This window comes from Chanodichthys erythropterus, chromosome 15 (assembly GCF_024489055.1).
Source record: "Chanodichthys erythropterus isolate Z2021 chromosome 15, ASM2448905v1, whole genome shotgun sequence".
NCBI classification, from domain to species: Eukaryota; Metazoa; Chordata; class Actinopteri; order Cypriniformes; family Xenocyprididae; genus Chanodichthys; species Chanodichthys erythropterus.
Genome location: NC_090235.1, coordinates 5769210 through 5790478, shown reverse-complemented (window position 1 = coordinate 5790478; position 21269 = coordinate 5769210). Strand labels below are relative to the sequence as shown.

General features: G+C 35.6%; 1 protein-coding gene and 1 long non-coding RNA gene across 3 annotated transcripts in view; one reads left to right on the top strand and one right to left on the bottom strand.

The window, feature by feature from the left end:
- Positions 1-5571, bottom strand: part of LOC137037239 (uncharacterized) — a 30014-nt gene extending 24443 nt beyond the window's left edge. Inside the window, exon 1 of the long non-coding RNA XR_010897270.1 lies at positions 2949-5571. This is a non-coding gene — a long non-coding RNA (uncharacterized lncRNA). The remainder of the gene's footprint in view (positions 1-2948) is intronic.
- On the top strand, positions 986-21027 carry LOC137037237 (nuclear GTPase SLIP-GC-like). Of its 2 annotated transcripts, XM_067411062.1 has the most exons (20): positions 986-1124; positions 1355-1498; positions 8143-9947; positions 10890-10999; positions 11298-11354; positions 11885-12150; positions 12278-12493; positions 13220-13414; positions 13534-13712; positions 13846-13885; positions 14174-14257; positions 14382-14475; positions 14628-14764; positions 14892-15053; positions 15133-15290; positions 15485-15605; positions 15839-15950; positions 19871-20004; positions 20095-20176; positions 20284-21027. In XM_067411062.1, the coding sequence occupies exons 3-20, from the start codon at positions 8191-8193 to the stop codon at positions 20337-20339; spliced, it is 3960 nt and encodes a 1319-aa protein (XP_067267163.1). In that variant the 5' UTR covers positions 986-1124; positions 1355-1498; positions 8143-8190; the 3' UTR covers positions 20340-21027. The 2 variants fall into 2 exon arrangements, with proteins under 2 accessions (XP_067267163.1, XP_067267164.1); XM_067411063.1 differs by lacking the exons at positions 986-1124; positions 8143-9947 and having other exon boundaries at positions 1222-1498.
- Positions 21028-21269: the final 242 nt, after the last annotated feature.

Below are 21269 nucleotides of genomic sequence, written 5' to 3'. Positions count from 1 at the left end.
CGTCAGGTCGGACACTTTGTGCTTTCCGTAGTGTGCTGAAAAACGACGTGGCAGACCACGTGATTTTTGCATTGATTGTAGCCGAAGAAGCGGATTCGATTAAAACAAACATATATGTACTAGATAGTGTAATCTTCATTTTTGTTAATGTTTTGCGTGTTTTGTTTTAATATCAAATATTCAATAACAAGACTTAATACAGGTTAAATACAGGAATCACACAACACATGTCGTCCTTATCATCACATAATCTGACCAATGAGAGTAAAGTGTTTTGTCATCAAGGCTTTTGCAGCTGAATTTGAGCGACTGCAGCACCTGACCTATAGGTGGCTGGTCTCATTTTGCTCTTGTGGTACTTTGATGCCAGATGTGATCGTAAGGTGCTTGCAGCGCCGATCAAAGTCGGACAGATTTTTTAACCAGAATGCATTGCTTTTGTCAGGCAGCAGCCAATCTTTGCAGTGCCACTTCTGAAAGTAATGCTATTGTCCTTTTTGCCCCTCTCTTAAAGAATTTGCCATTCTCTTTGTCATTAATTGTGTTAAACTGTCAAATAAAAGAAACTGACTCAATTGCTGGAAAGGTGTCATTTATGCTTTAAAAGGTTTTCCCAAAATGTTGAAATGGTCATAAATTTGTTGACATACCATTAAAGTTTAGGTGAAATATTAATGTTGTTCAGAACATAATTTTATGTTGACATTTCAGGTTTTTTTTTTTTTTTTTTACATTTCATCAAAAATGATTTAGAATCAACATAACATTAACATTGATCAAACAATAATGATTGTCTTTCTTAATTTCAATACTGATTTAATAGCAGTGATGAAGAATCCACACCACAGTGTAACATTGTAACTGAGGGTGCAAAAGTGATGTTAAAACAATATCACTTTGTAATGTATAATCAATAATATTACCTGATTCAACATTGTTTCAATGATTACATGCTATCTGGGATAGGATTGTGGGATTTCAAAGGCAGCGAAGGATACATCTATGTTGCCTTCGAAAACTGATCAGATGAAGGTCTCTCTGGAGACAGGAAGTGAAGCTAACATTGGATTCGGACGTGCCTTAATACCTTCCTACTTTGGAATGCATACTCCAAAGAGAGGAGGGTAAGCTTTAAATTGTATTTTTTTTTTTATTCTGGCCCATGGAACTTCCAGCTTAGCTGGCATAGAGTGGTGCAGTTAGCTTTTGCCTCTGCAAGAAATAATAAAATGAGAATGAGGACTGCCCTCAAAACTCAAAAGAGACAGTTGATATTATACAAAAATATTTTAAAGAATGTTTGGTTCCAAACAATGATGACAACTTTCATTTTTGTGTAAACTATCCCTTAAAGTATAGGATGTTCAACTGACAGACACTGCGATTTACCAAGAAGTCCACGCCCAAGAGTGAGTCTATAAGAAAATCTAACAACGGAAGTCTTAATCTCTGTTCAACTTGGCATCTGAAATGAGTGTTTTATTCTGAGAGATAAAAGGTAACTCTTTCCTCAAATTATTCTGGTGCTTAGCCTAGATAAATTCTAACTTAACTAAACATTAAGAGTTAATTAAGTTGTGTTAACCATGTTGTGTCTGTAGTAAAAAAAAAAAAAAAATCTTGATTTTTCTTTCTTTCGTTCATAACAAACCACAAAAAGATAATCTCTTGATTTGCTGGTCTTTGTGTTCAGCTTGCTTGTATTGACATGGTTTAAATAGTTCTATTGTAGAATGTTATTGAGATATTTTATGCTTCAGTTATCTGCTTTGTTCTGGCTTGTATAATACAATACAGGCTCTTAATGACTTAAACGATCTGGTATTATACTTATATGTTCTCAAATTCCATTTAAAGTATTACTTAATCGACATTTTATACTGCATTTCAAAATCTTTTTCCTGTTGTTATAATTGCTTATTACTTGACCAGTTAAAGTTCTGCACAATAAGTTATTTGTTTCGCTAGGTCTATTCAATTTTATTTATTTTATTTATTTAACTGCGCATTTCACACTACTATAAACTATAAACAAAACTATAAGCGCAAGTGCCAATGGAGGAGTAATAAAATAAAATAAAAATATCCCAAGCACTAATGCACTTCACTCAAAACACGTATATGTATGTACACTACCGTTCAGAAGTAAGATTTTTAATATTTTTAAAAGAAGGTTTGTCTGCTCACCAAGACTGCATGTCTTTACTGCATGTCTTTACTTTCACTTTTGATTGATTTAATGCATCCTTGCTGAAAAAAAATATTAATTTCTTTAAATTCTTCTCAAAAAAATAAAAATAAAAATTCTTACTGACCCCAACCTTTTGAACGGTATAATGTTACAAAAGCTTTATATTTCAGATAAATGCTGTTCTTTTGAACTTTCTATTCATCAAGGAATCCTGAAAAAAAGTACACAACTGTTTTTAACATTGATAATAATAATAAATGTTTCTTGAGCAGCCAATCATCATATTAAAATGATTTCTGAAGGATCACGTGACACTGAAGACTGGAGTAATGATGCTGAAAATTCAGCTTTTCCAACACAGAAATAAATTACATTTTATATTACATTCCAATAGAAAACAGTTATTTTAAATTGTAATAATATTTCACAATATTACTGTTTTTACTGTATTTTAATTAAATAAATGCAATCTTGGTGAGCAGACAAAACTTATTTTAAAAATATTAAAAATCTTACCGATCCCAAACTTTTGAACGGTAGTATACATACATACATATATATATATAATATATATATATATATATATAGCCGGCATTTATTTAACAATAAACCATAATCCAAATATTACTTTTTTCTTCCGTTACAATTTAGTTTAAAACACAGTAGCCTAGCCCTTGTAACTCAGAAATCAATGTCCTTTTTAGTATAGAACCAATGTCCTTTCAATATTAGAATCAGATTAAAAAAAATGTTCTACCCGGGTAGTGTTGATGATATCTCAGGCGCTTATCTGTGAGATGAAATGAAAACACGCCGAGCGGAACAGTTCCTGCTTACTCCTTGCTCACTCTGCTCCTTCGCCGCACCTTCCTCTGTCCAATGGCGGTGAATCAAATGGCCGTATCAAATCACGCATACAAAATACCAACCGGAGAAAACAGAAAAAATCCACAAATTCTTGCCAGTACTAAAACGCCTCTTCCCTCGTGATACCGTATAAAAGATGATTTCTGAAACTAGCAAAAGAACTCTAAAACCTTATGTTTTAAATTTAACTCAGTGTGGTTCTTTCCTCTTGTACAGCTCAGTTCATTCCTGTTCGGTCGCGTTTTTTCTTTTCTTTTTCCTTCTCGCTACTGATAACTATTTTTCCATACAAATCTGATTTTTGTTTCCTTCAAGAATGTCACTCATCAGTAGAAGACCTTATAAAGTTCAATCCAGTGGCGGATGCAGAAAGTGGATGGTGGGTGGGCCTCTAAAAGTGTGGGTGGGCCAGAATAATTTGCATCATCCCCGGCCCACCCGTAGCTCCGCCCCTGGTTCAATCAAAAAATAAATTTATGTCATTAAATACTCACCCTCATGTCGTTCCACAGCCATAAGACCTTTTTTTCATCCTCGGAAAACAAATTAAGATATTTTTGATGAAATCTGGGGGTTTCTGAACCACACATAGGCAACAACGGCATTGCACCTTTTGAGGTCCAGAAAAGTGGTAAAAACATTGTTAAAATAGTCAACGTGACTACAGTGGTTCAACCTTAATGTTATGAAGCGACGAGAATACTTTTGGTGCACAAAAATAAAACAAAAATAACGACTTTATTTAACAATTTGAACTGTTGACATAGTGAATGCAGTGCAAGCTTCCGTGTAGCTACTACTTCCGTGTACTAACGTTGGCTCAGAATTTGCGTAATATTTACGACAAGGCAAGCTGAAACTTGTAACTACTTGCAAAAGAAAATTGCCTACAACATTCTAACACTGTGTCTACAATGGGTGCATGCCATAACACATCAAAGGGAATGTTCTGTTGTCAGGGGTGGCACGTGTCAACACGCTTGACAGTATCACTGATTATAAAGGGCTGCTTTGCCTTTTTAATTAGGATGATAATAATAATTAGATTGTACATTCCCTGAAGAAAATGTGAGTGGTGCTTGCAGTGGCAAAACTCGGCACCCAGTTGCTAAGTGTTCCTGGCAGTTGGTATGGTGTCACTCTGTGGTTGCTGAAGTGTTTTGTGTGGTTGCTATGGAGTTGGTAGGAGGTTGCTGGGGTTTTCTGGGAGGTTGCTAAGGTGTTGCTTGCGGTTGATAAGGTGTCCTGAGTTGTCGCTAGGATATCCTGGATGGTTGCTAGGTGGTTGCTATTGTAACCATGGTGGCTGCTAGGGTGTTGTTAGGCAGTTGTTAATATACTCGGGTGGTTGCTATGGTGTTGCTGTGTGGTTGCTAGGGTGTTTCTAGGCAGTTACTAACATACTTGGGGTAGTTGCTAGGGTGTTCCGAGTGGTTATTAAAGCATTGCTTGACGTTTGCTTATATATTCTGGGTGTATGATAGGGCATTACTTGGTGGTTGCTAGGGTGTTATGGGTGTAGGGCATGGCGATATAACCAAAAAATGTATCACAATATAATGTTTCATATCGTTCAGAATCAATGATTATTGACATTATTTATTACCTTTAAAAAAAAAAAGACAAGTAGAAAAATATGAATTTAACCACTGTTTTTTAATTTATCCACATTATTAAGGCAAATAAAAAATTTTAATAGTTTTAACAAAATAAAATGTAAACAGAAATATCTTCTTTATGTCTTATATTAAGATAAAAAAGTAAGAAACTCTTGAACTTAAATAAAATGTTAAAAAAATGTGTGCAATGTAAAAGTGTAAACATAGAACAAACAAGGCAAACTTGAGGTAGGTAGATCAACATTTGTAACAAGTAATAACATTACAAACCTCTAAAATTGTAAACAAAAGATAAATAAAATATAATTAAACCAACCTTTTTAGTGTAGCAATCAAATATCAATATTCACATGTACATAGCGTCATTTTAAATTGTAAGACAAGTGGGTTTACTCTGTCAGGTTTCAATGCAACCCTCGTACATGTCACTACATAACCCCATGTACTAAAAAAACATTCAAGGGGGTGCTGCAAAGCTTGCTCATATACAGGAAGTTGCACTCCTCCTTCTGCACCTGCTGATTCTGTTTTTAACTGTCTCTGCCTGGGGTTGTAGGCCTTGGCCATCATCCATCATTTCAGCCAGTGCCTGTGTTTTAATGGCTTCTACCTTGTCTGGCTTGATGTACTGAGCTTCGAATCTTGGGTCAAGACGTCCCGCTCTAAGACGTCAACGTCATGCCACGTTGGAAACAGGTGTCGGGTGATTCTGTCTGAAGCCAGGACTTCAGCAATGGCCATTTGTTGTTCCAGCATTCTTGCAACCATCTTCTGGCATGAGCCCCATCTGGTGGGTGACTGTGTGACAAGCTGATGCTTGGGAAGATTGAGTTTTTCCTGAGCTATGTCAGATCTCTCTTTTTCATCCATGAATAAGAAAATGCTGCCACCACTTTCTTACACACACCGATGGCCTTTTCAACTCTTTAGTCCTTCCCTGCTGCAACTGTAAAAACAAAAATTAAAAATAACATTTTAAATTAATAATATTTCAGTTTAATGATTAAAATAAATTTAGTATTAAAATTAAGACAAGGACGTGCATAATTGTTGTCTATTGTTGTCTGTTAACTGTTTTCTAATTAATTTTATATTCATGTAAATAAATACACTGTAAAAAAATCCAAAAGCCAAAGTCTGATAAGTTATGACAAGTGTTTTTACATTATTTTTGAACTCATGAAAATAAGTTAAGCAATTTTTCAACTTTAATTTAAAAGTTTTACAAGGTTCAACTCATGTAAGCAACTTACTTTTTACAGTACTAATACGATGAATTAGTACAAATACAAAGAAACTATGTGGATGATTTAACTATTTCACGAGTTCGTTTCCTCATAAAATCTTTAAGCTAATAAGGTTAAGCGTATTTGGCTTGCTGTCCGCTGTGGAGGGGCTCGAGGAAGCAGCTTCAACTCGAGCTTGGATATACCCCCCAGGGACTACTAGTGCATGGAAGAGGAGTACGATAGATGAGATGCCTAATTTATGTTGTGGAGTTGGGGAGGTGGAGGGATATCGAAACAACTGATGCCAGAGCAGGGTGAGTAGCTGCTTATATGCTCTGGATGTAATTGAAAGATTAGGGTTCCCTCCTCTTGAGATTGTGTTTGAGTTTCACTAATTGAAAGATTAGATGGGTTCACTCCTCCCTTATGTTGTGAACTTCACTAAATGTCAACACTATACTCACCAATAGGCATGCAAGTGGTGGCCAAAACATTGCAACCGAGTCCATCTGTTAAGTGAAGTGGCTCTCACTATATTCACCCCGCTGTCAGTGGTGATGCACACTTGGTTGCTTTCATTCAGACCCTATGAGACCAGTGCATCAGTCAGGTTTTGTGCAAAAATTCCCCCATGTGGCCCTTGTGAAAATATGCTCACATGTGCGACTTGTCCAGATGTCTGCGGTTGCAAAATATGAGATGGTGGACATTTCCTTCTCCGCTGCTTGCCTACACTCTGAATACATTTGTGGAATAGCAGTCTTTGTAAAATACTTGCAGCCCAGGACAACATAGTGGTGATCAACCATGCCAAGAAGTCTTTTGAAACCTGTCTTCTCCCCTACACTGAATGGCTGCATTTCTTTGGCAATGTAATACACTGTTGCAAGGGTAATTTCATTGTATTGCTTGGAGGATTTCTTATAAGGCACTGTTGCAGAGTACCTCTCAACCGTGGACTGCTTGTGGGTTGTTTATTGAGGTGAAGTAGATGAACGACATGCTGCGTTTTCCAGAGGATGGAAGCGGTTAAGGTGATGAAATAAGTTACTTCTGTTTCCGTGCTTGGCAGGGATGCTTTTTTTTTTTACAAAGCTTACACACGATGTTGATCGGAAGAGAGGAAACCAAAAAACTGCCTCACTGGCGAGCTAACGTGTACTTTTTTATTGACAATCTCCTCACTCTCAGGCGCGGCACTCATCTTGTATGTGTTCTGATCTCACATAGCGATGACGCAACCGAACATGAGAGTCGTGCAACCTGGCTGAAGACCTTATTGGTTGTTTGCTTGTCAATAATAGCACGCTCGTTCATCAAAGCATCTGAAACTGTTCACCCAGACCATTACAACCTGTTCAAAATGCATGGTCATGTGAAAGGTCATCGTATCTTATTATAGAATTTTGGAATGCATTCAGAAAAAATCAAGACACTTACGTTCAGAGGTTTGTTTGTGATGGGACACTCTACTCCAGAAGGCCAGAGGCCAGGAGGCGAAAGCAGGAAGTTTTTATTTTTCTCCTTAATTGCGCTCAAATTTCCGAACTCTGGGAAAAGGCGCTGGACTTAGCAGGTGTAGGCAAAAATAAAGCCATCCGCTAAATCCATTTGTGATCCCCATGATCTAGATTGCCACTGTCTCAGCAGCAGCCGGACCCGAACCAAGGGGAATGCGAGCCTGAGTGTCCTGCTGGAAGATTGCCAGGCGGGAGCAGAGTGTCCACAGTGGAAGCAGTAGATCGTGTGTATGCCCGCTCTTGATGTAGCGTGGGCAGGGAGGAACACACAATCTAAAATGTTATTTGCTCGCCATGATATATATAACTGCTTGTGTAACAAGACAAGATCAAATTAGACATATGATTCACATAGAGCGCCACTGAAGACACAGAAGCTAGCGTTTTACTGTTTGAGCGTGCTATATAGTTTCCTGGCCGTGACGTCACCTGCTTCTGATGTCTTGTCACACCTTTGGACTGATTTTACATGTGCTTCAGGACACAATCACGCAAAGCCTTCCCACAGCATCATTCTTTCCTTGAAAGGGAACTAGGCATAATAATTGTACCCACGGTCATGAGGTCCTAGGGAATACATGACCTGAAAAAATTAAACCTTGAATGCAAAGCATTGAATTTAATTTGAATAAAAATTTCTACCATGAAAGTCTCAGTAATTCACTCAGAATACAAAACAAAATGTTCCTACCCTCCATCACTTTTTGTTTTGACAGGGAACTTACTAAGCTGAGGATCTTTGGCCTGTAAGAGCAGATCTGTCAATGGCTTCACAGACCATAAACTTCATCACTTGGAATGTTAATGGACTGAAGCAACACAGAGATCAGAAATTTCAAGAACTACAAAATGCTGATGTTATTTTCTTTCAAGAGACCCATATTAGAGTTGGAGATGAAAATATTATTGAAGCCTATAAAGATGAGTGGCATATTTTCTACACAAAGTATACCTCCTCTAGCAAGGGATCAGCCATACTAGTGAGGAAAACACTAGATTTTGAATACATAAGTGATGAAAAACATAACAGGGGCGCTTACGTTGTGTTGAAATGTAAACTGGAAGGTCAGCTGTACACTCTGGTTAGTGTTTATAATCATCACACAGACACAAAAACCCTTGATAAACTTTCAAGGTACCTTCAGTCCATGACCACAGGGCTGCTGGTGATTGGTGGAGATTTCAACACGGTTCTCAATAGATTTATTGACAAAAAATGGAACAATTTGACAAAAAACAGCACTCATAGTAAATTGCTGTTATTTGTGGAAAATTTCATGAAATCTCTTCAGCTGGTTGATGTCTGGAGAAGAAAGAACCCCATAAAACAGGATTATACATTCTACATAAAAGATTGTCCTGTGTCCAGACTGGATTACTTCTTCGTTCCAGAAGAATGTATGTGGCGTGTCAGAAGTTGTGAAATCAGAGACTTAAAGATAAATGAAAACAAAGACCATCGGCCTGTGTCTTTAGAGATCAACATCCCTGCGATGCCTATTCAGGATGTGTCCCAGATACAAACAGCCTTCCAATGGCTGAATCTAAAAAAGGATCTTTTGACAGATGAGACAGGTTCATCACTGGGTGAAGAAAGCTCACATGCGGTCAGTGAAGTTGACATTGTGTCAGCTGTACATTCTCTTCAAGTGTCAGACACACCGAGATCAGACGGCATCCCAGTTTCCTTCTATAAAGACAACATTCAGGACCTAATTATATACATAAAGATGCTCTATGACAGAATCCACAGTGGTGCATTTAACTGCTCGGAGACATACTTTAATGAAACTGTGAAAAGTCCACATGATGATAGTCAACACTTTTTTAACGTTGACTACCTCATCATCGCAACTATTCTGGCAAGACACCTAGATGATGTCATTGAGTCCCTTCCAAAAGGGCAGATAGCAAAAGAGTCGGCAACTGTCTTGATCACTCCCAAAACACATTATGCTTTAATAAGTTTGAGTCATATTAAGGATGAGCTAGAACAGCAAAAACGGTCAAACCCGACTCTGAGACAAGATCTTCTTATTATAGAAAATCTCCTCAGTGATTCAGAAGAGTATTTTTCAGTTGAGAAACACAAACTTCTATATCAGGGCTGCCCTTTGACCCCAGGACTCATAACGCTGGCTCTAAAAAGCTACGCCTCACAGTTATTTGGACATTTAGAAAACTCTGGGGTTTTTATTTTCAAGCAAAGTGTGATAGTTTGCTTTCAACCTGAGGACCTAGAAAAGGTCAAAGCTACTGTGGAGGACAATACTAATGAAGTATATGAAATAGAGATATTATCCAGAGGAAATGGTGAACTGCTACAATTAAACTGCTTAGGAAATGATTGTAAGGATGAGGACTGGGAGAAATGGAACATATTTGGGAATAGTGATGAAGAATCAGAAGAAAATTGCTCTAAAGCAGATGAAAGGGATGATGGGAATAAGGTGTATGAAGAGATTGAAAATCTAAAGTCTAAAATCTATGAGGAAGATGAATCAATGGAAGTCGACATAAGGTGAGGATAATGAATGAAAGGACATTTGGACAGAGAAAACTGGGGCCTCATTTATAAAACGTGTGTATGCACAGATTTGATCTTGGAGTAAGTGCATCTGCTAAAATCCACGGCAACATTAATATTTATAAAAACAGTCTTTGACATGGAAAAATGCTTAGCGCCACGTCAGGGTCTGAGCAGACGGACACTAAGCAATTCTTGCCGCTTTCCATTCTCAAGTAAAGGATTTGGACATTGACTAGTGTCTTTTTTCTGGTCTGAAATCATTCCACTGTGCACATTTTGAAGATCTTTTGAAATTTATAAATTTTACTTCTGGAAGAGAGGTGTACCCATTTTTGTGAGAGCATTCATTCTCTGAATCACATATACGCACATTTGAGAAATGACTGTAAGACCAAATGTAGGATTTTTATGCAATATTTTATAAATGAGGCCCCTGAAGTACTTGGGTTAAAATCCATGCTAGATTATGAATTTTCCTATATGCATTAATATGCTTTAAACAAAGTTTGATGCAGAATAGGAAATACTGTCATTCATACAAATACAAGTCATTCACAGTTCTTGTGTTTTAGAGCAAAAGTGGTGAGCTGGAGCATAGAAATGTTCCCCAACTCAACTAAATAGGCTCATTCATAGCACCATGAAACATTTAGGCTAAAAATTGTATCACTCAGCAAAAAATTAGAGTGTACATAATTGATTCTGCTATTTTCCTGTTCATCTCTGTGAAGCTGCTTTGACAATCTGTATTGTATAAAAGCACTATAAATAAAGGTGACGACTTGTTACCCATTTGAATTTACTTATGGAAGTACCTTATGAAGTATGTTGATTTTGGACAGTAGCTCTATACATGGTTTGAGGACATCATAATTAGTGAAACATGCATTCTATACATAATGCTTTAATTTACATTTTTAATGTTTTTAATAGATCAGCCATTTCTGGAGCACCAAAAGAAGAGATGGAAGCATTTCATGGGATGAAGAGGAATACACCTCCACTTCTTCCTGTACCATCACAATCCTCCTCATCCGCTTATGGTGAGCCAATTAATTATATCAGTTATAATTAATATTTAATTATAACTAATCAAATAATTATTAATTATAATCAGAGCTAAAAAGGTGAAAAAATCTTAAATGATTGGTGAGGAAGGAAAAAAAAAAAAAAAAAAAAAAAGATCATCTTTATTATGAATGCATGTTTTTCCCCTCCAGGACTTTCCACCCATCCCACAATGAATAGACAATGTATTAAAATTCAAATGATTAGAAATTAAAGATCATTGTACAGTCTGTGATTGAGGAAAAATAATGAGTAGAATGAATTCTTTGATAGGTACTAAAAGAAAGCGTGAATCGCCTGACTGGACAATGAACTCATCGCTGACAATGGGCAACTAAAATCTGAATCTGTCCACCTCTCATCTGTTACTTGTAACGAATCACTTGGTTGCCTATAAATGGTCAGCAGAATTTAGACACACACACTATTCTTAAAAGGGTTATACAGGTATCAGAGTCATTCATCATTCATCCAAACCGCTTGTCCTATACAGCATCATGGGAATGCTGTATGCCTATCCAAGAATCTCAGGCCAAAGAAACACCCTGGACAGACTGCCAGTCCATCACAGGGCTAACACACATAGACATAAACCTTCACACAATTTAGAGTCTCCAATTCACCTGTCCTGAGTGCCCGGGAGAAACCCACACCAACACAGAACAGGGAAACTCCATATTTACCATCTCACCATCTTGAGTCAACCTGTGCGATAAATGCCACATGACTGAAACTATATATTAATTACTTACTATGCACTAGTAAAACATTATACTATAATATAATTAAACATCTGCCATTTATGTTGCTTACAAAAATGTTATTTAATCAGGAACATGGCTCTTCTTTGTTGCACACAGATGAGATCATGGAGGGGGTGAGACAAATTATGAAAAGATTCCCCAAAAACTCAGATAAAATAGATAAAAGCAACAGGAAGAAAGCAACCATTGGGATTTTTGGAACATCAGGAGAAGGAAAGAGCTCCCTATTAAGTGCAATATTGGGGAAAAAGAATCTACTGCCATCTGGTTGTTTTGGTGCCTGTACAGCCGTTGTTACTCAGGTGGAAGCCAATCTGACTGACTCCAACTACATAGCAGAGCTTGAACTCTTCTCTAAAGAGGTTTCCTCATTTGTATTCATCTGAATATGCTTTTAATGAGTGTTCTAAAGATTTATCAATATATAAATAAATCAGACTGTAGGGAATGCATATTTTTCTCTGTATTTTGTTTTGTGTGCCTCTGCAGGAGTGGGAGAAAGAGCTCATAGATCTTTTCAGTGTTTTGTCGGATAAAAGTGAGGACAGGGATGATGAATTGTATGAAATTGCTGTAGAAAAGATCAATGCGGTGTATGGAAATGATGCAGATGAGAAAACATTAGAAGAGCTCAAGAATGATGCCAAATTTGCTGAGATTGAATACTTTTTGTCCACTAATAAGGACAATTTCTCAAAAAGTGATGTAAGTTTTAGGAGACTCTTTAATATTTAACATATTATACACTGCCCAGCCAAAAAATAAATAAAAATAAATAAATAAATAAATAAATAAAATACTACAGAGTGTATGACTGGATCATTATTGCTGTGATTATTATGTTTCTAGCATGTTATATGTTTGGGAATAGTTCTTTTAACCCTATTGATGGAGTGTGTAGCTTTTCATTTCTTAAACAACCATGTTGGAAGACGTATCATGGCCATTTTCCAGGATGACAATGCAAAGATTCATCAGGCTCAAACTGAGAAAAAAGTGTTGGGAGGGAGCATGAAGAATTATTTTCACACATAAATTGGCACCTCTGAGTCCAGACCTTGAATTCATTGAAAGTCTTTGGGATGTGCTGGAAGAGACTTTACAGAGTGCCCACATTTTGCATTGTCAGTACAAGATCTTGACCAAAAATTGATGCACTTCTTGATGGAAAAAACTTCACAACCTTTATTTCCAACAAGAGGTGCATCAAATTTTAGTCAATTTTCCTAAACATATAACATGCTAGAAACATAATAATCACAGCAACAATGATCCAGTCATAGACCCTCAAGTATTTGCCTATTTAAATCCAAAGAGTGACTTTTTTTTTGGCCAGGCAGTATATATTATACATTATATGTATTATATGTATAATGCATTCTAAAATTGCTTTACAGCAAACTAAAACAAAGCAATTTATTTTCTCAACAGATCAATGAATTTATCGATGAGGTTGCAAGTTACATACAACACAGTCAGTCAAGTTCTGGTAACTGGTACTGGCCGCTTGTGAAGAGCGTGAAGATCAAGATTCCAAATTGTCGTGAACTTCTGGAACACATTGTGCTTGTTGATATTCCTGGATCTGGAGACTGCAATAAGATTAGACATGATCTGTGGAAATCTGTAAATATTTTACTACGATCCTTTCAAATGAACAGTTTGCCAAATTAACCACACAATAAATATATTATGCCACTAAGAACATTTCCTCCTAACTCACTGCTATATTTCAAATCCTGTAGAAACTGAGAGATTGCTCTTCTGTGTGGATTATTAGTTCTATCAATCGAGCAAGCACTGACAGTGGCCCTTGGGGGATTTTAAAGCACTGCACTGAAGAACTAGGACCAGGAGGAGAATGCAAACATATCAACTTCATCTGTACAAAGACTGATGACATCGATCCAGAAAACTATGTTAGGTATTTTGTTAATATTACATAATGGAAGTATAATGGCTGGGGAGTGGTATAATTCCAAGTCTAATTCTTATTATCCTGTATCTTTTATACGAAACAACTCAGAACACTTTGTGCCTTTTTAATTCCTTTTTAGAGGTGCACAGCTTTCTAGAGATCAAATCCCAGAAGACAAGGTCTGTTAAATGTACTAGCTGTATTTATGTAGTATTGCTCCTTTGTTTTCATAGACTAGCACAAATTTTAGCTATCGGTTTCCCCTGTAAGTTTGTACTGATGGTTATGATTACATTTGCTGATTTTACTTACTGAGAGCTAATATCATGTGACTACAATTTAATATATGTAATAATTTACTGAGAGTAAAAAGAGATACATAATCAACCACTGAATCAGATTTTATTATAAACCTATGAACAGATTATTTGTGTATTTTATTTATTTATTTATTTTTTATCATTCAGGATCAGAAAAAAGTATGCATACTTCATAGAAATAAAAATGCCAAGATGAAGGTCAAAAAAAAGTTTGAAAAATCTAAACTTAAGGTACTACTTTTACCTAATCTTACCATTCATTTTTCAAAAACTGTATATGATGCAAATATATATAGAATATGATCTATAGTTTTCTTCTAATTGTATGAATATTACTGTACTTTTTTCTTTTTAGAAAATATTCAGTACTGACGATCAGTTTCAAGTTTTTACTGTAAGTTCCAAAGCATTCTTTGACCAAGATTTAAATCTGGAATCTAGTGAAACAGGTAAACTGTATTCTATTGCTTTCATTTGATCACTTCATTCATGACTAAAAAATAATCATGTTAAACTGTTGCTTGTATATATTTAATTAAACTGAAGTTAAAACATTTGATAAAGTGATTTAAAGCACTGACCAAATGATATTTATATCTAGAAATCCCTAAGCTACAGGATGAACTGAGGACTCTTAACAAGAGCATGAATCGAGAACTGGTCAGAGATTATGTCAATGAAGCAAAGGGAACTTTGCTCTTAATCCAAAGTGTCCAGCGAGATACAGACAGGAAAATGGTATTTAGATTTTAGTCAGAATTAGAATTCTTAGAATTAGTGTATTTAGAATGCTGCCAATATTATTATTCTGTAAATCGCTGCTCAATGTCCTTTCATTCATAATTCTTCTATGGATGTGTTTTAGATGAAAATGAAAGTCATGGAATTAGAGAAGAACCTAATGAAGGCACTAAATGAACTGGACAAATATTTTGACAGCATTTATAGTGATCTGGAGCAGTGTCTCTCAAAGGGAGTGGAGGAATCAGTGAAATCATGTGTTGATTCCACAAAGAAATTAATAACTGTGAGTGTGATTCAAATGTTTTGCATAATGACTATTTTCGTGTCATTTTAACATGATTTTTTTTTTTTTTGTCACTCAGAAAAAAGATGGAAGGGGGTTCCATAAAATCCTTGGAGCTTTGTGCAAGAACTATGGATGCTATTGGTCGAAAAATTGGGATGAAGTTCTAGACCTGAACAAGACTTTGGCCAAACATTTGCACACATGCATTGATGAAGATTTCATTAAGATTTTTCCGTAAGTTTGGTTTTATTATTCCATTTCCATTCTTAGATTAAAATGTAATTAAAACTATTTACAATGCTTTTTGTTGTTTTTAGGGCATTAGCATGATCAAGTTAATTTTATATTTTTAAGATTCAGATCAGATTATTAAGGATTACAACCATGTTCTGTAAAATGTTTTAAAAATGGTTTCCTTTTGGCTCTAGTGTGACTGAAACAACAGGGAAGTCAGTGCAGGAACAGATTGATAAGTTTAGTATCATCCAGAGTGACTCTGCTAACCCCTCATCTCCCATGCATCACATTGAGAACTTCATTAAAAATGAGGTGAGTTCAGTTGTCCTCTTGGAGACAATAATGGTTGTACGCCGGCCCTGGTCCTCTGCTTTCTTTACTTCTGTTGAAGTCTGTGTGAATCTTCACTCCTTATAATTTAGCAGGCTGTTTTTATAACCCAGTAAGCAATCAAATACAAACCAATGTTTAAAGCAGGACTGAAGTAAGCAGGAACTTCATGTTTCAAAATTTTTCTGACTTTTCTTGTGTTTTTCCTCTTTTAGAAGGAAACACAATTGACTCCATTGCTCAATAGAAAAATTGTTGACATGAAGAAGCTCATCTACTCATCAATACAAACAACCATTCAGAATGAAATGATTTCTTGCTATAAAGGTATGTTAGCATTAAAGGGATAGTTCACCCAAAAATGAAAATTATCCCATGATTTACTCACCCTCAAGCCATCCGTCTTCAGAGATATATTTAAAAATATTCTTATAGTCCTCCAAGGTTAATAATGGTTGTGAAAGGGGGGCCGCGTTTTGAAGCCAAAAATAATGCATCCATCCATAAAAAAAGTAATCCATACAACTTGGGGTTAATAAAGGCCATCTGAAGCGAAGTGATGCAATTTTGTAAGAAAAATATCCATAATTTAAAACTTTATAAATTCAAATAACTAGCTTCCAGCAGACGACTGTACACAGAATGTGAAAATGTAAATCCCTGCTTCTGTAACAAACAGAATTAGATTATCCACTAGTTCCTAAACGTAATTTAGGGAGGAGCGAGCCCATCTAATCTTCCAATCAACAGCCAGAGTATATAAGCAGCTGCTTACCTCTCGTCATGCTTAGCTGTTCCAGCCAAACCACACAGAGCAACACAACAAAGCAAAGCAAAGCAACAGCATCCCTGGATGATAGTCCCATACAGCCCAACGACACAGAGCTAAACATCCTGCACGCAACCGGTCTGTGCTTAAAGCATCTGCAATAAAAATACAATTTTAGATGATCAAATGCAAATGAGCAACTGTTGATAAAAATCGACATCCCGTTTGAATACAATGGCGCTCAAATCATAATTTAAGAACATACCTTATGAGTGCTATCTCTGGAAACTAAAACAATCAGGCAAAAGACGCATGCTAAGAGGCTGAGGGCTCATCCTGTCTATCTGAAGGCAATGTGCATGTTGGAGGGATAAACTATGGCAAGCTGTTTTGACTTTTATTCTTTTTCAGGATCCAGATATGGATTCTTGATATCTGTAATTGTATTTTCACTAGTGAAATATCTCCATAGGCTGCCATTCAAACTCAATTGTTGATATCAAGAATTGATTTCTTAGTATTCTTACTATTTCACATATCAGAAATAAAATTCTTACTAGTAAAAATCACAATTTGATATCATTAATTACTTTGTTAGTAGTACAAATATCTATTTTTGATATCAATGATTAGATTTTCACTAGTGACAATATTAGTTTCTGATATCATGAATGTGATTGTTACTAGCCCTCTACCGCACGCATTATGATAGACCTATAGAAAAAATTATTTGACACTTTTTCTTTTCTTAGAATGGCTTAAAACATTTTGGGGAAAAAAATATTATTTTAAGGTACTTTATGATATGTTGCCATACAGCAACAACATACAATAGTGGAAATAACTTAGAATAAGTGTAAGTGTATATAGGTAATATTTTTCCTCAGAAATGTTGTTTGTATTGAATCAATGGGTGCTATTATAAGCTTTAGCAGTAATTATAAACAACACCTTATACATATTTTCCAAAATCTTGTGCTTTTATTTATTCCATTCTCTTTTGTTGATTAATGCTTTATATTCTTTGAATTTCATTATGTTTTTCATGAATATTATTTAAATTGCAAATTTAGACAGTTAAAAACAAATATAATACTGTTCATCATGTATCATAAAACATTGACATAAAACCAAAAACATTGCAGTTCATGAAAATTCAACATTCCGCAATCTTATGAGAGGAAGGTAATGAACATGAACCCCCCATAATTCTTGAAACTTCAACTTTTTTCTGTACGAAACTTCAAAAAGCAGTTTTTTTTAGAGGTGAGGTACAGGTACACATCACATTTGGTGCACATCACCCTAACAATACACTTACAGTCACTTGGCTGTGGTGGCAGTGGGCAGGCAGGTCTCCGATGTTGATTTAATCCATAATACAAATGCCATGGCAGTCCTTAACATACAACTAATCAACATTATATCACTAGCATTAATGTTTTTATTGTTACAGCTTAACAGACTGCAGCTGGCCTTTGCTAGCTAGCTAACCTATTACAATAATGTCATTCCATTATTGCACAGTGTTGCCGTTTGGCAACACAGACATTTTATCGATTTACCAAAAACTAATTTCATAAAAACTTTTTTGAGTGATGAATATGTCATCATAACTTACCTGAGATGATGACCTTTTTTTTTTTGTGAATGTGACATGGGCGGGTCCTTGTTTGTCACTGACATTTTAGTTTGCTTTCAGCAACTACCGATAAGAGACGGAAGTCTGTCAGAAATCACTCCACAGAAAAAAAAAAAATGCGTTATGTGACTTAACCAAAGCACATCATTGGCTAAACTAAGGTCTTCTCTTAAAAAAAAAAAAAAAAAAAACTAGAATGTTCTCTTCAAGAGACAGTGGCAAGGAAATGAACACAAAGAGTATGTTGCCATATGGCAACAACATGCGGTAGAGGGCTAGTAAGAAAGCCATTTTAGATATCTGAAATTATACTGATATCAGAAATACATTGTCAGATATCAAAAATGAACATTTTTACTAGTAGCAAATTCAATTGTTGATATCAAGAACTGACATTTCAACTAGTGCCAAATGAATTCTTGATATCAAAATTCACATTTTTACTTGTAAGAATTGTATTTCTGATATGTGAAATTGGAATTTCAACTAAGAAATCAATTCTTGATATCAACAATTGAATTTGAATGCCAGCCTATGGAGATATTTCACTAGTGAAAATACAATTATAGATATCAAGAATTCTAGTTTTTACTAGTGGAAATGTAATTCCTGATATCAAGAATTGAATTGTTGATTTCAAGAATTGAAATCTTGATATCAAGAATTAACATTGTTACTAGTGGAAATGTAAGTCCTGATATCAAAAATAACCAAAATGGCTTGTCATAGATAAACCCAGGTTCATACTGTGTAAGGCAATCACTCTGGCCGTGCCTGAATCAGTCTCACCCAAACCTCCGACTTTACACAAACAAAGATGTTTATATCATTCACCGTGCCGTTCTGAAAATAAGCGAACATTGGCTACAATTTAACACTGACAATACAGCCAACAATCACACAGCATACCTGAATGGCGACTAACGTGATAGGAAGAAATGGGAGACGACTCGTGACGCTATTCCATCTAACCAGCCAGTTTATATATACTTCCGATGCCTGCTGATAGGGCGATCAATGTGCAGACTAACCAACAACATGCAAGCAGAACATTACTAGACCTGCCACAGTATGTTCAGATATTCATTCAACAAAATATTCTGGGGACCATGAACGTTTTGTGAAAATGATGAAATACTGCTGACGTTGACTGGCAACTCAATACTGTTACACTTGAAGTATACTTGAAAGTAGACCTTTATGGCGATTTCATCGTGATTTCACCAAGTGCAACATGTTCCTGGATTAACATCTTTGTTGATCGTGGAACAACATCTCAATCAGCCAATCATATTTGAGGGACAAGTTTGTCCCAAGCTGTATTGAAATAGTACACTTACAAGTATACAACTAGTACACTGATATTAGTAGGCTATACTTACTACATAAAGTATACTTTAAAATTTACCCCAGGTTTAACAGACAAGTCTTAAGCCTATTCCAGCCTCTTCATGTTTGAGCTGTTTTAACTGAAAGCAAATTGCACTTGCATCTTAAAATATTTCAATGCCATTGTTTTGTCTCAAGATGCACACCAGTAATGTTTTTTTTTTTTTCTAAGGCACGTTTATAAAAGTTACTTAAATGACTTAATTGAACTAATTGGCCTAATCCTGGCTTGATCTAATCCCTTTCTGTGAAACTACTCAATAAGTAGCTATACTAAATAAAGTGAACTTTATTACTTAATTTTTGTAAGGGTTAACAAAACACCCAGCATGTAACAAAATATATTTCAGTCATGAAACGCACATCCAAGAATTGATTTATTTCCTTGTTCTGATGTGTTCTTCATGAGAAAGAAAATGAATGAACACAGAGTGTTTCTTATTTTAGAAGCTGCAGCAGTGACTGGAACCGGATCCATGAAGAAAAGGCAAGAACTGCTAATAACCACAGTTGATGAGATAAAACATGACATGTTCAACAAAGCAAAAATGGAAGTGCTTAAAACATTGAATACCTTAAAGGTACTGATCTCAAATTCATTAAAGACGATCATGTATTTAGTTGTACAATGTCTAAAGTCAAATATAATCTTCTCTTGTTTCTTTGTAAAGCTGCTCATAATGGATGCTCTTGAAAAAGAACTGAAGAAAGCAATAGAACGCTTACAATCACAAACCAGTAAAATCAGAGAGGGTAAGAGAGAATGTCGTCCTATTACACCACAGAAACAAGAGTTTGAACAAACAATCTTTTGCAATGTCAAGCACTGACTAATTATTCTCCATCGTTGTCATTTCTAGATGTCTCTGAATATATTGAACAGCTGGAGAGACTGTCAGATCAGCTGTCTGACTGATGGGCATAAAGAAATAAGAAGCCCAAGAAAAAAAGAAGAAACAAACACATAAAAATAAAGTGTAACACATTTTCAGTATGTTTTTTTTTTTAGTTTTACAACAAATCTTTTATCTCTTTACTTAAATGTATTTGTTCATGTTGTTGTTGTTGTTGTTTTCTATACATTTGTTTAGTGGAAGATGTACTTTAGTTTAGTTTAAGTTGTTTACTTTTATCAAAAGTTTTAGGGTTTCATGAAACATAAATTGTATATTGATTTGTTGCTCTGTTTTCATTGTAACTTTTACAGCAAGACATTTAAAAACTGTAAGAATAAACAGGCTCTCAGCTTGCAGGAATTTTAAGGTTACATGTAAACTTCCTCTCTACTCTCTTCTGTTTTGCTGTGTAAGCCTAAGATCAGGACATGATGAGGAGCCTGAAAAAGTATGAGCATCCCATTCGGGGGAAGTAGGCTATGGAGAAAAAAAAGGTATCCACTTTGCCTTATCTGGCAAACCTTTTGTATTTGTTTTTACCCTTTTCAAGCACATTGCAAAGGGTAAAAACTTTTACAATTATGGTAAAAAGCAGAAAAGAGGCCTTATGATAATCTGTCCATTTGTTTATCCAATATACTTTGTAAGTCTTTGATCCATGATGCATGAATATGCATTAAAAGTCTGACAATAAACTTTGAAGAGGTTTGACCATAGATCTTTGTGTCTGTGATTATTTCTTCCTGCAGCTGTGCGTTCCTGACTGAAAGGATTGAGAGCATCTGAAGGCACAGAAAATAAACTTACAAAAATGTAGCTGTCCTATTTTCATAAAACTTTATTAGAGATACATTTACTTTATAGGTCAGTCAAGACCGGCTGAATAGATAAAAATAGATTAATAAAAGTAACCCATATGACTCATGCGCTATACTTAAAAAAATCTCCAT

Excerpts from the sequence above, each read along its gene's own strand:
- LOC137037237 (XM_067411062.1), top strand. The coding sequence starts at position 8,191 with ATGGCTTCACAGACCATAAACTTCATCACTTGGAATGTTAATGGACTG. Across the intron at positions 13,415-13,533 it reads GACATGATCTGTGGAAATCT|AAACTGAGAGATTGCTCTTC; the intron begins GTAAATATTTTA and ends CAAATCCTGTAG. Across the intron at positions 20,005-20,094 it reads AAACATTGAATACCTTAAAG|CTGCTCATAATGGATGCTCT; the intron begins GTACTGATCTCA and ends TTCTTTGTAAAG.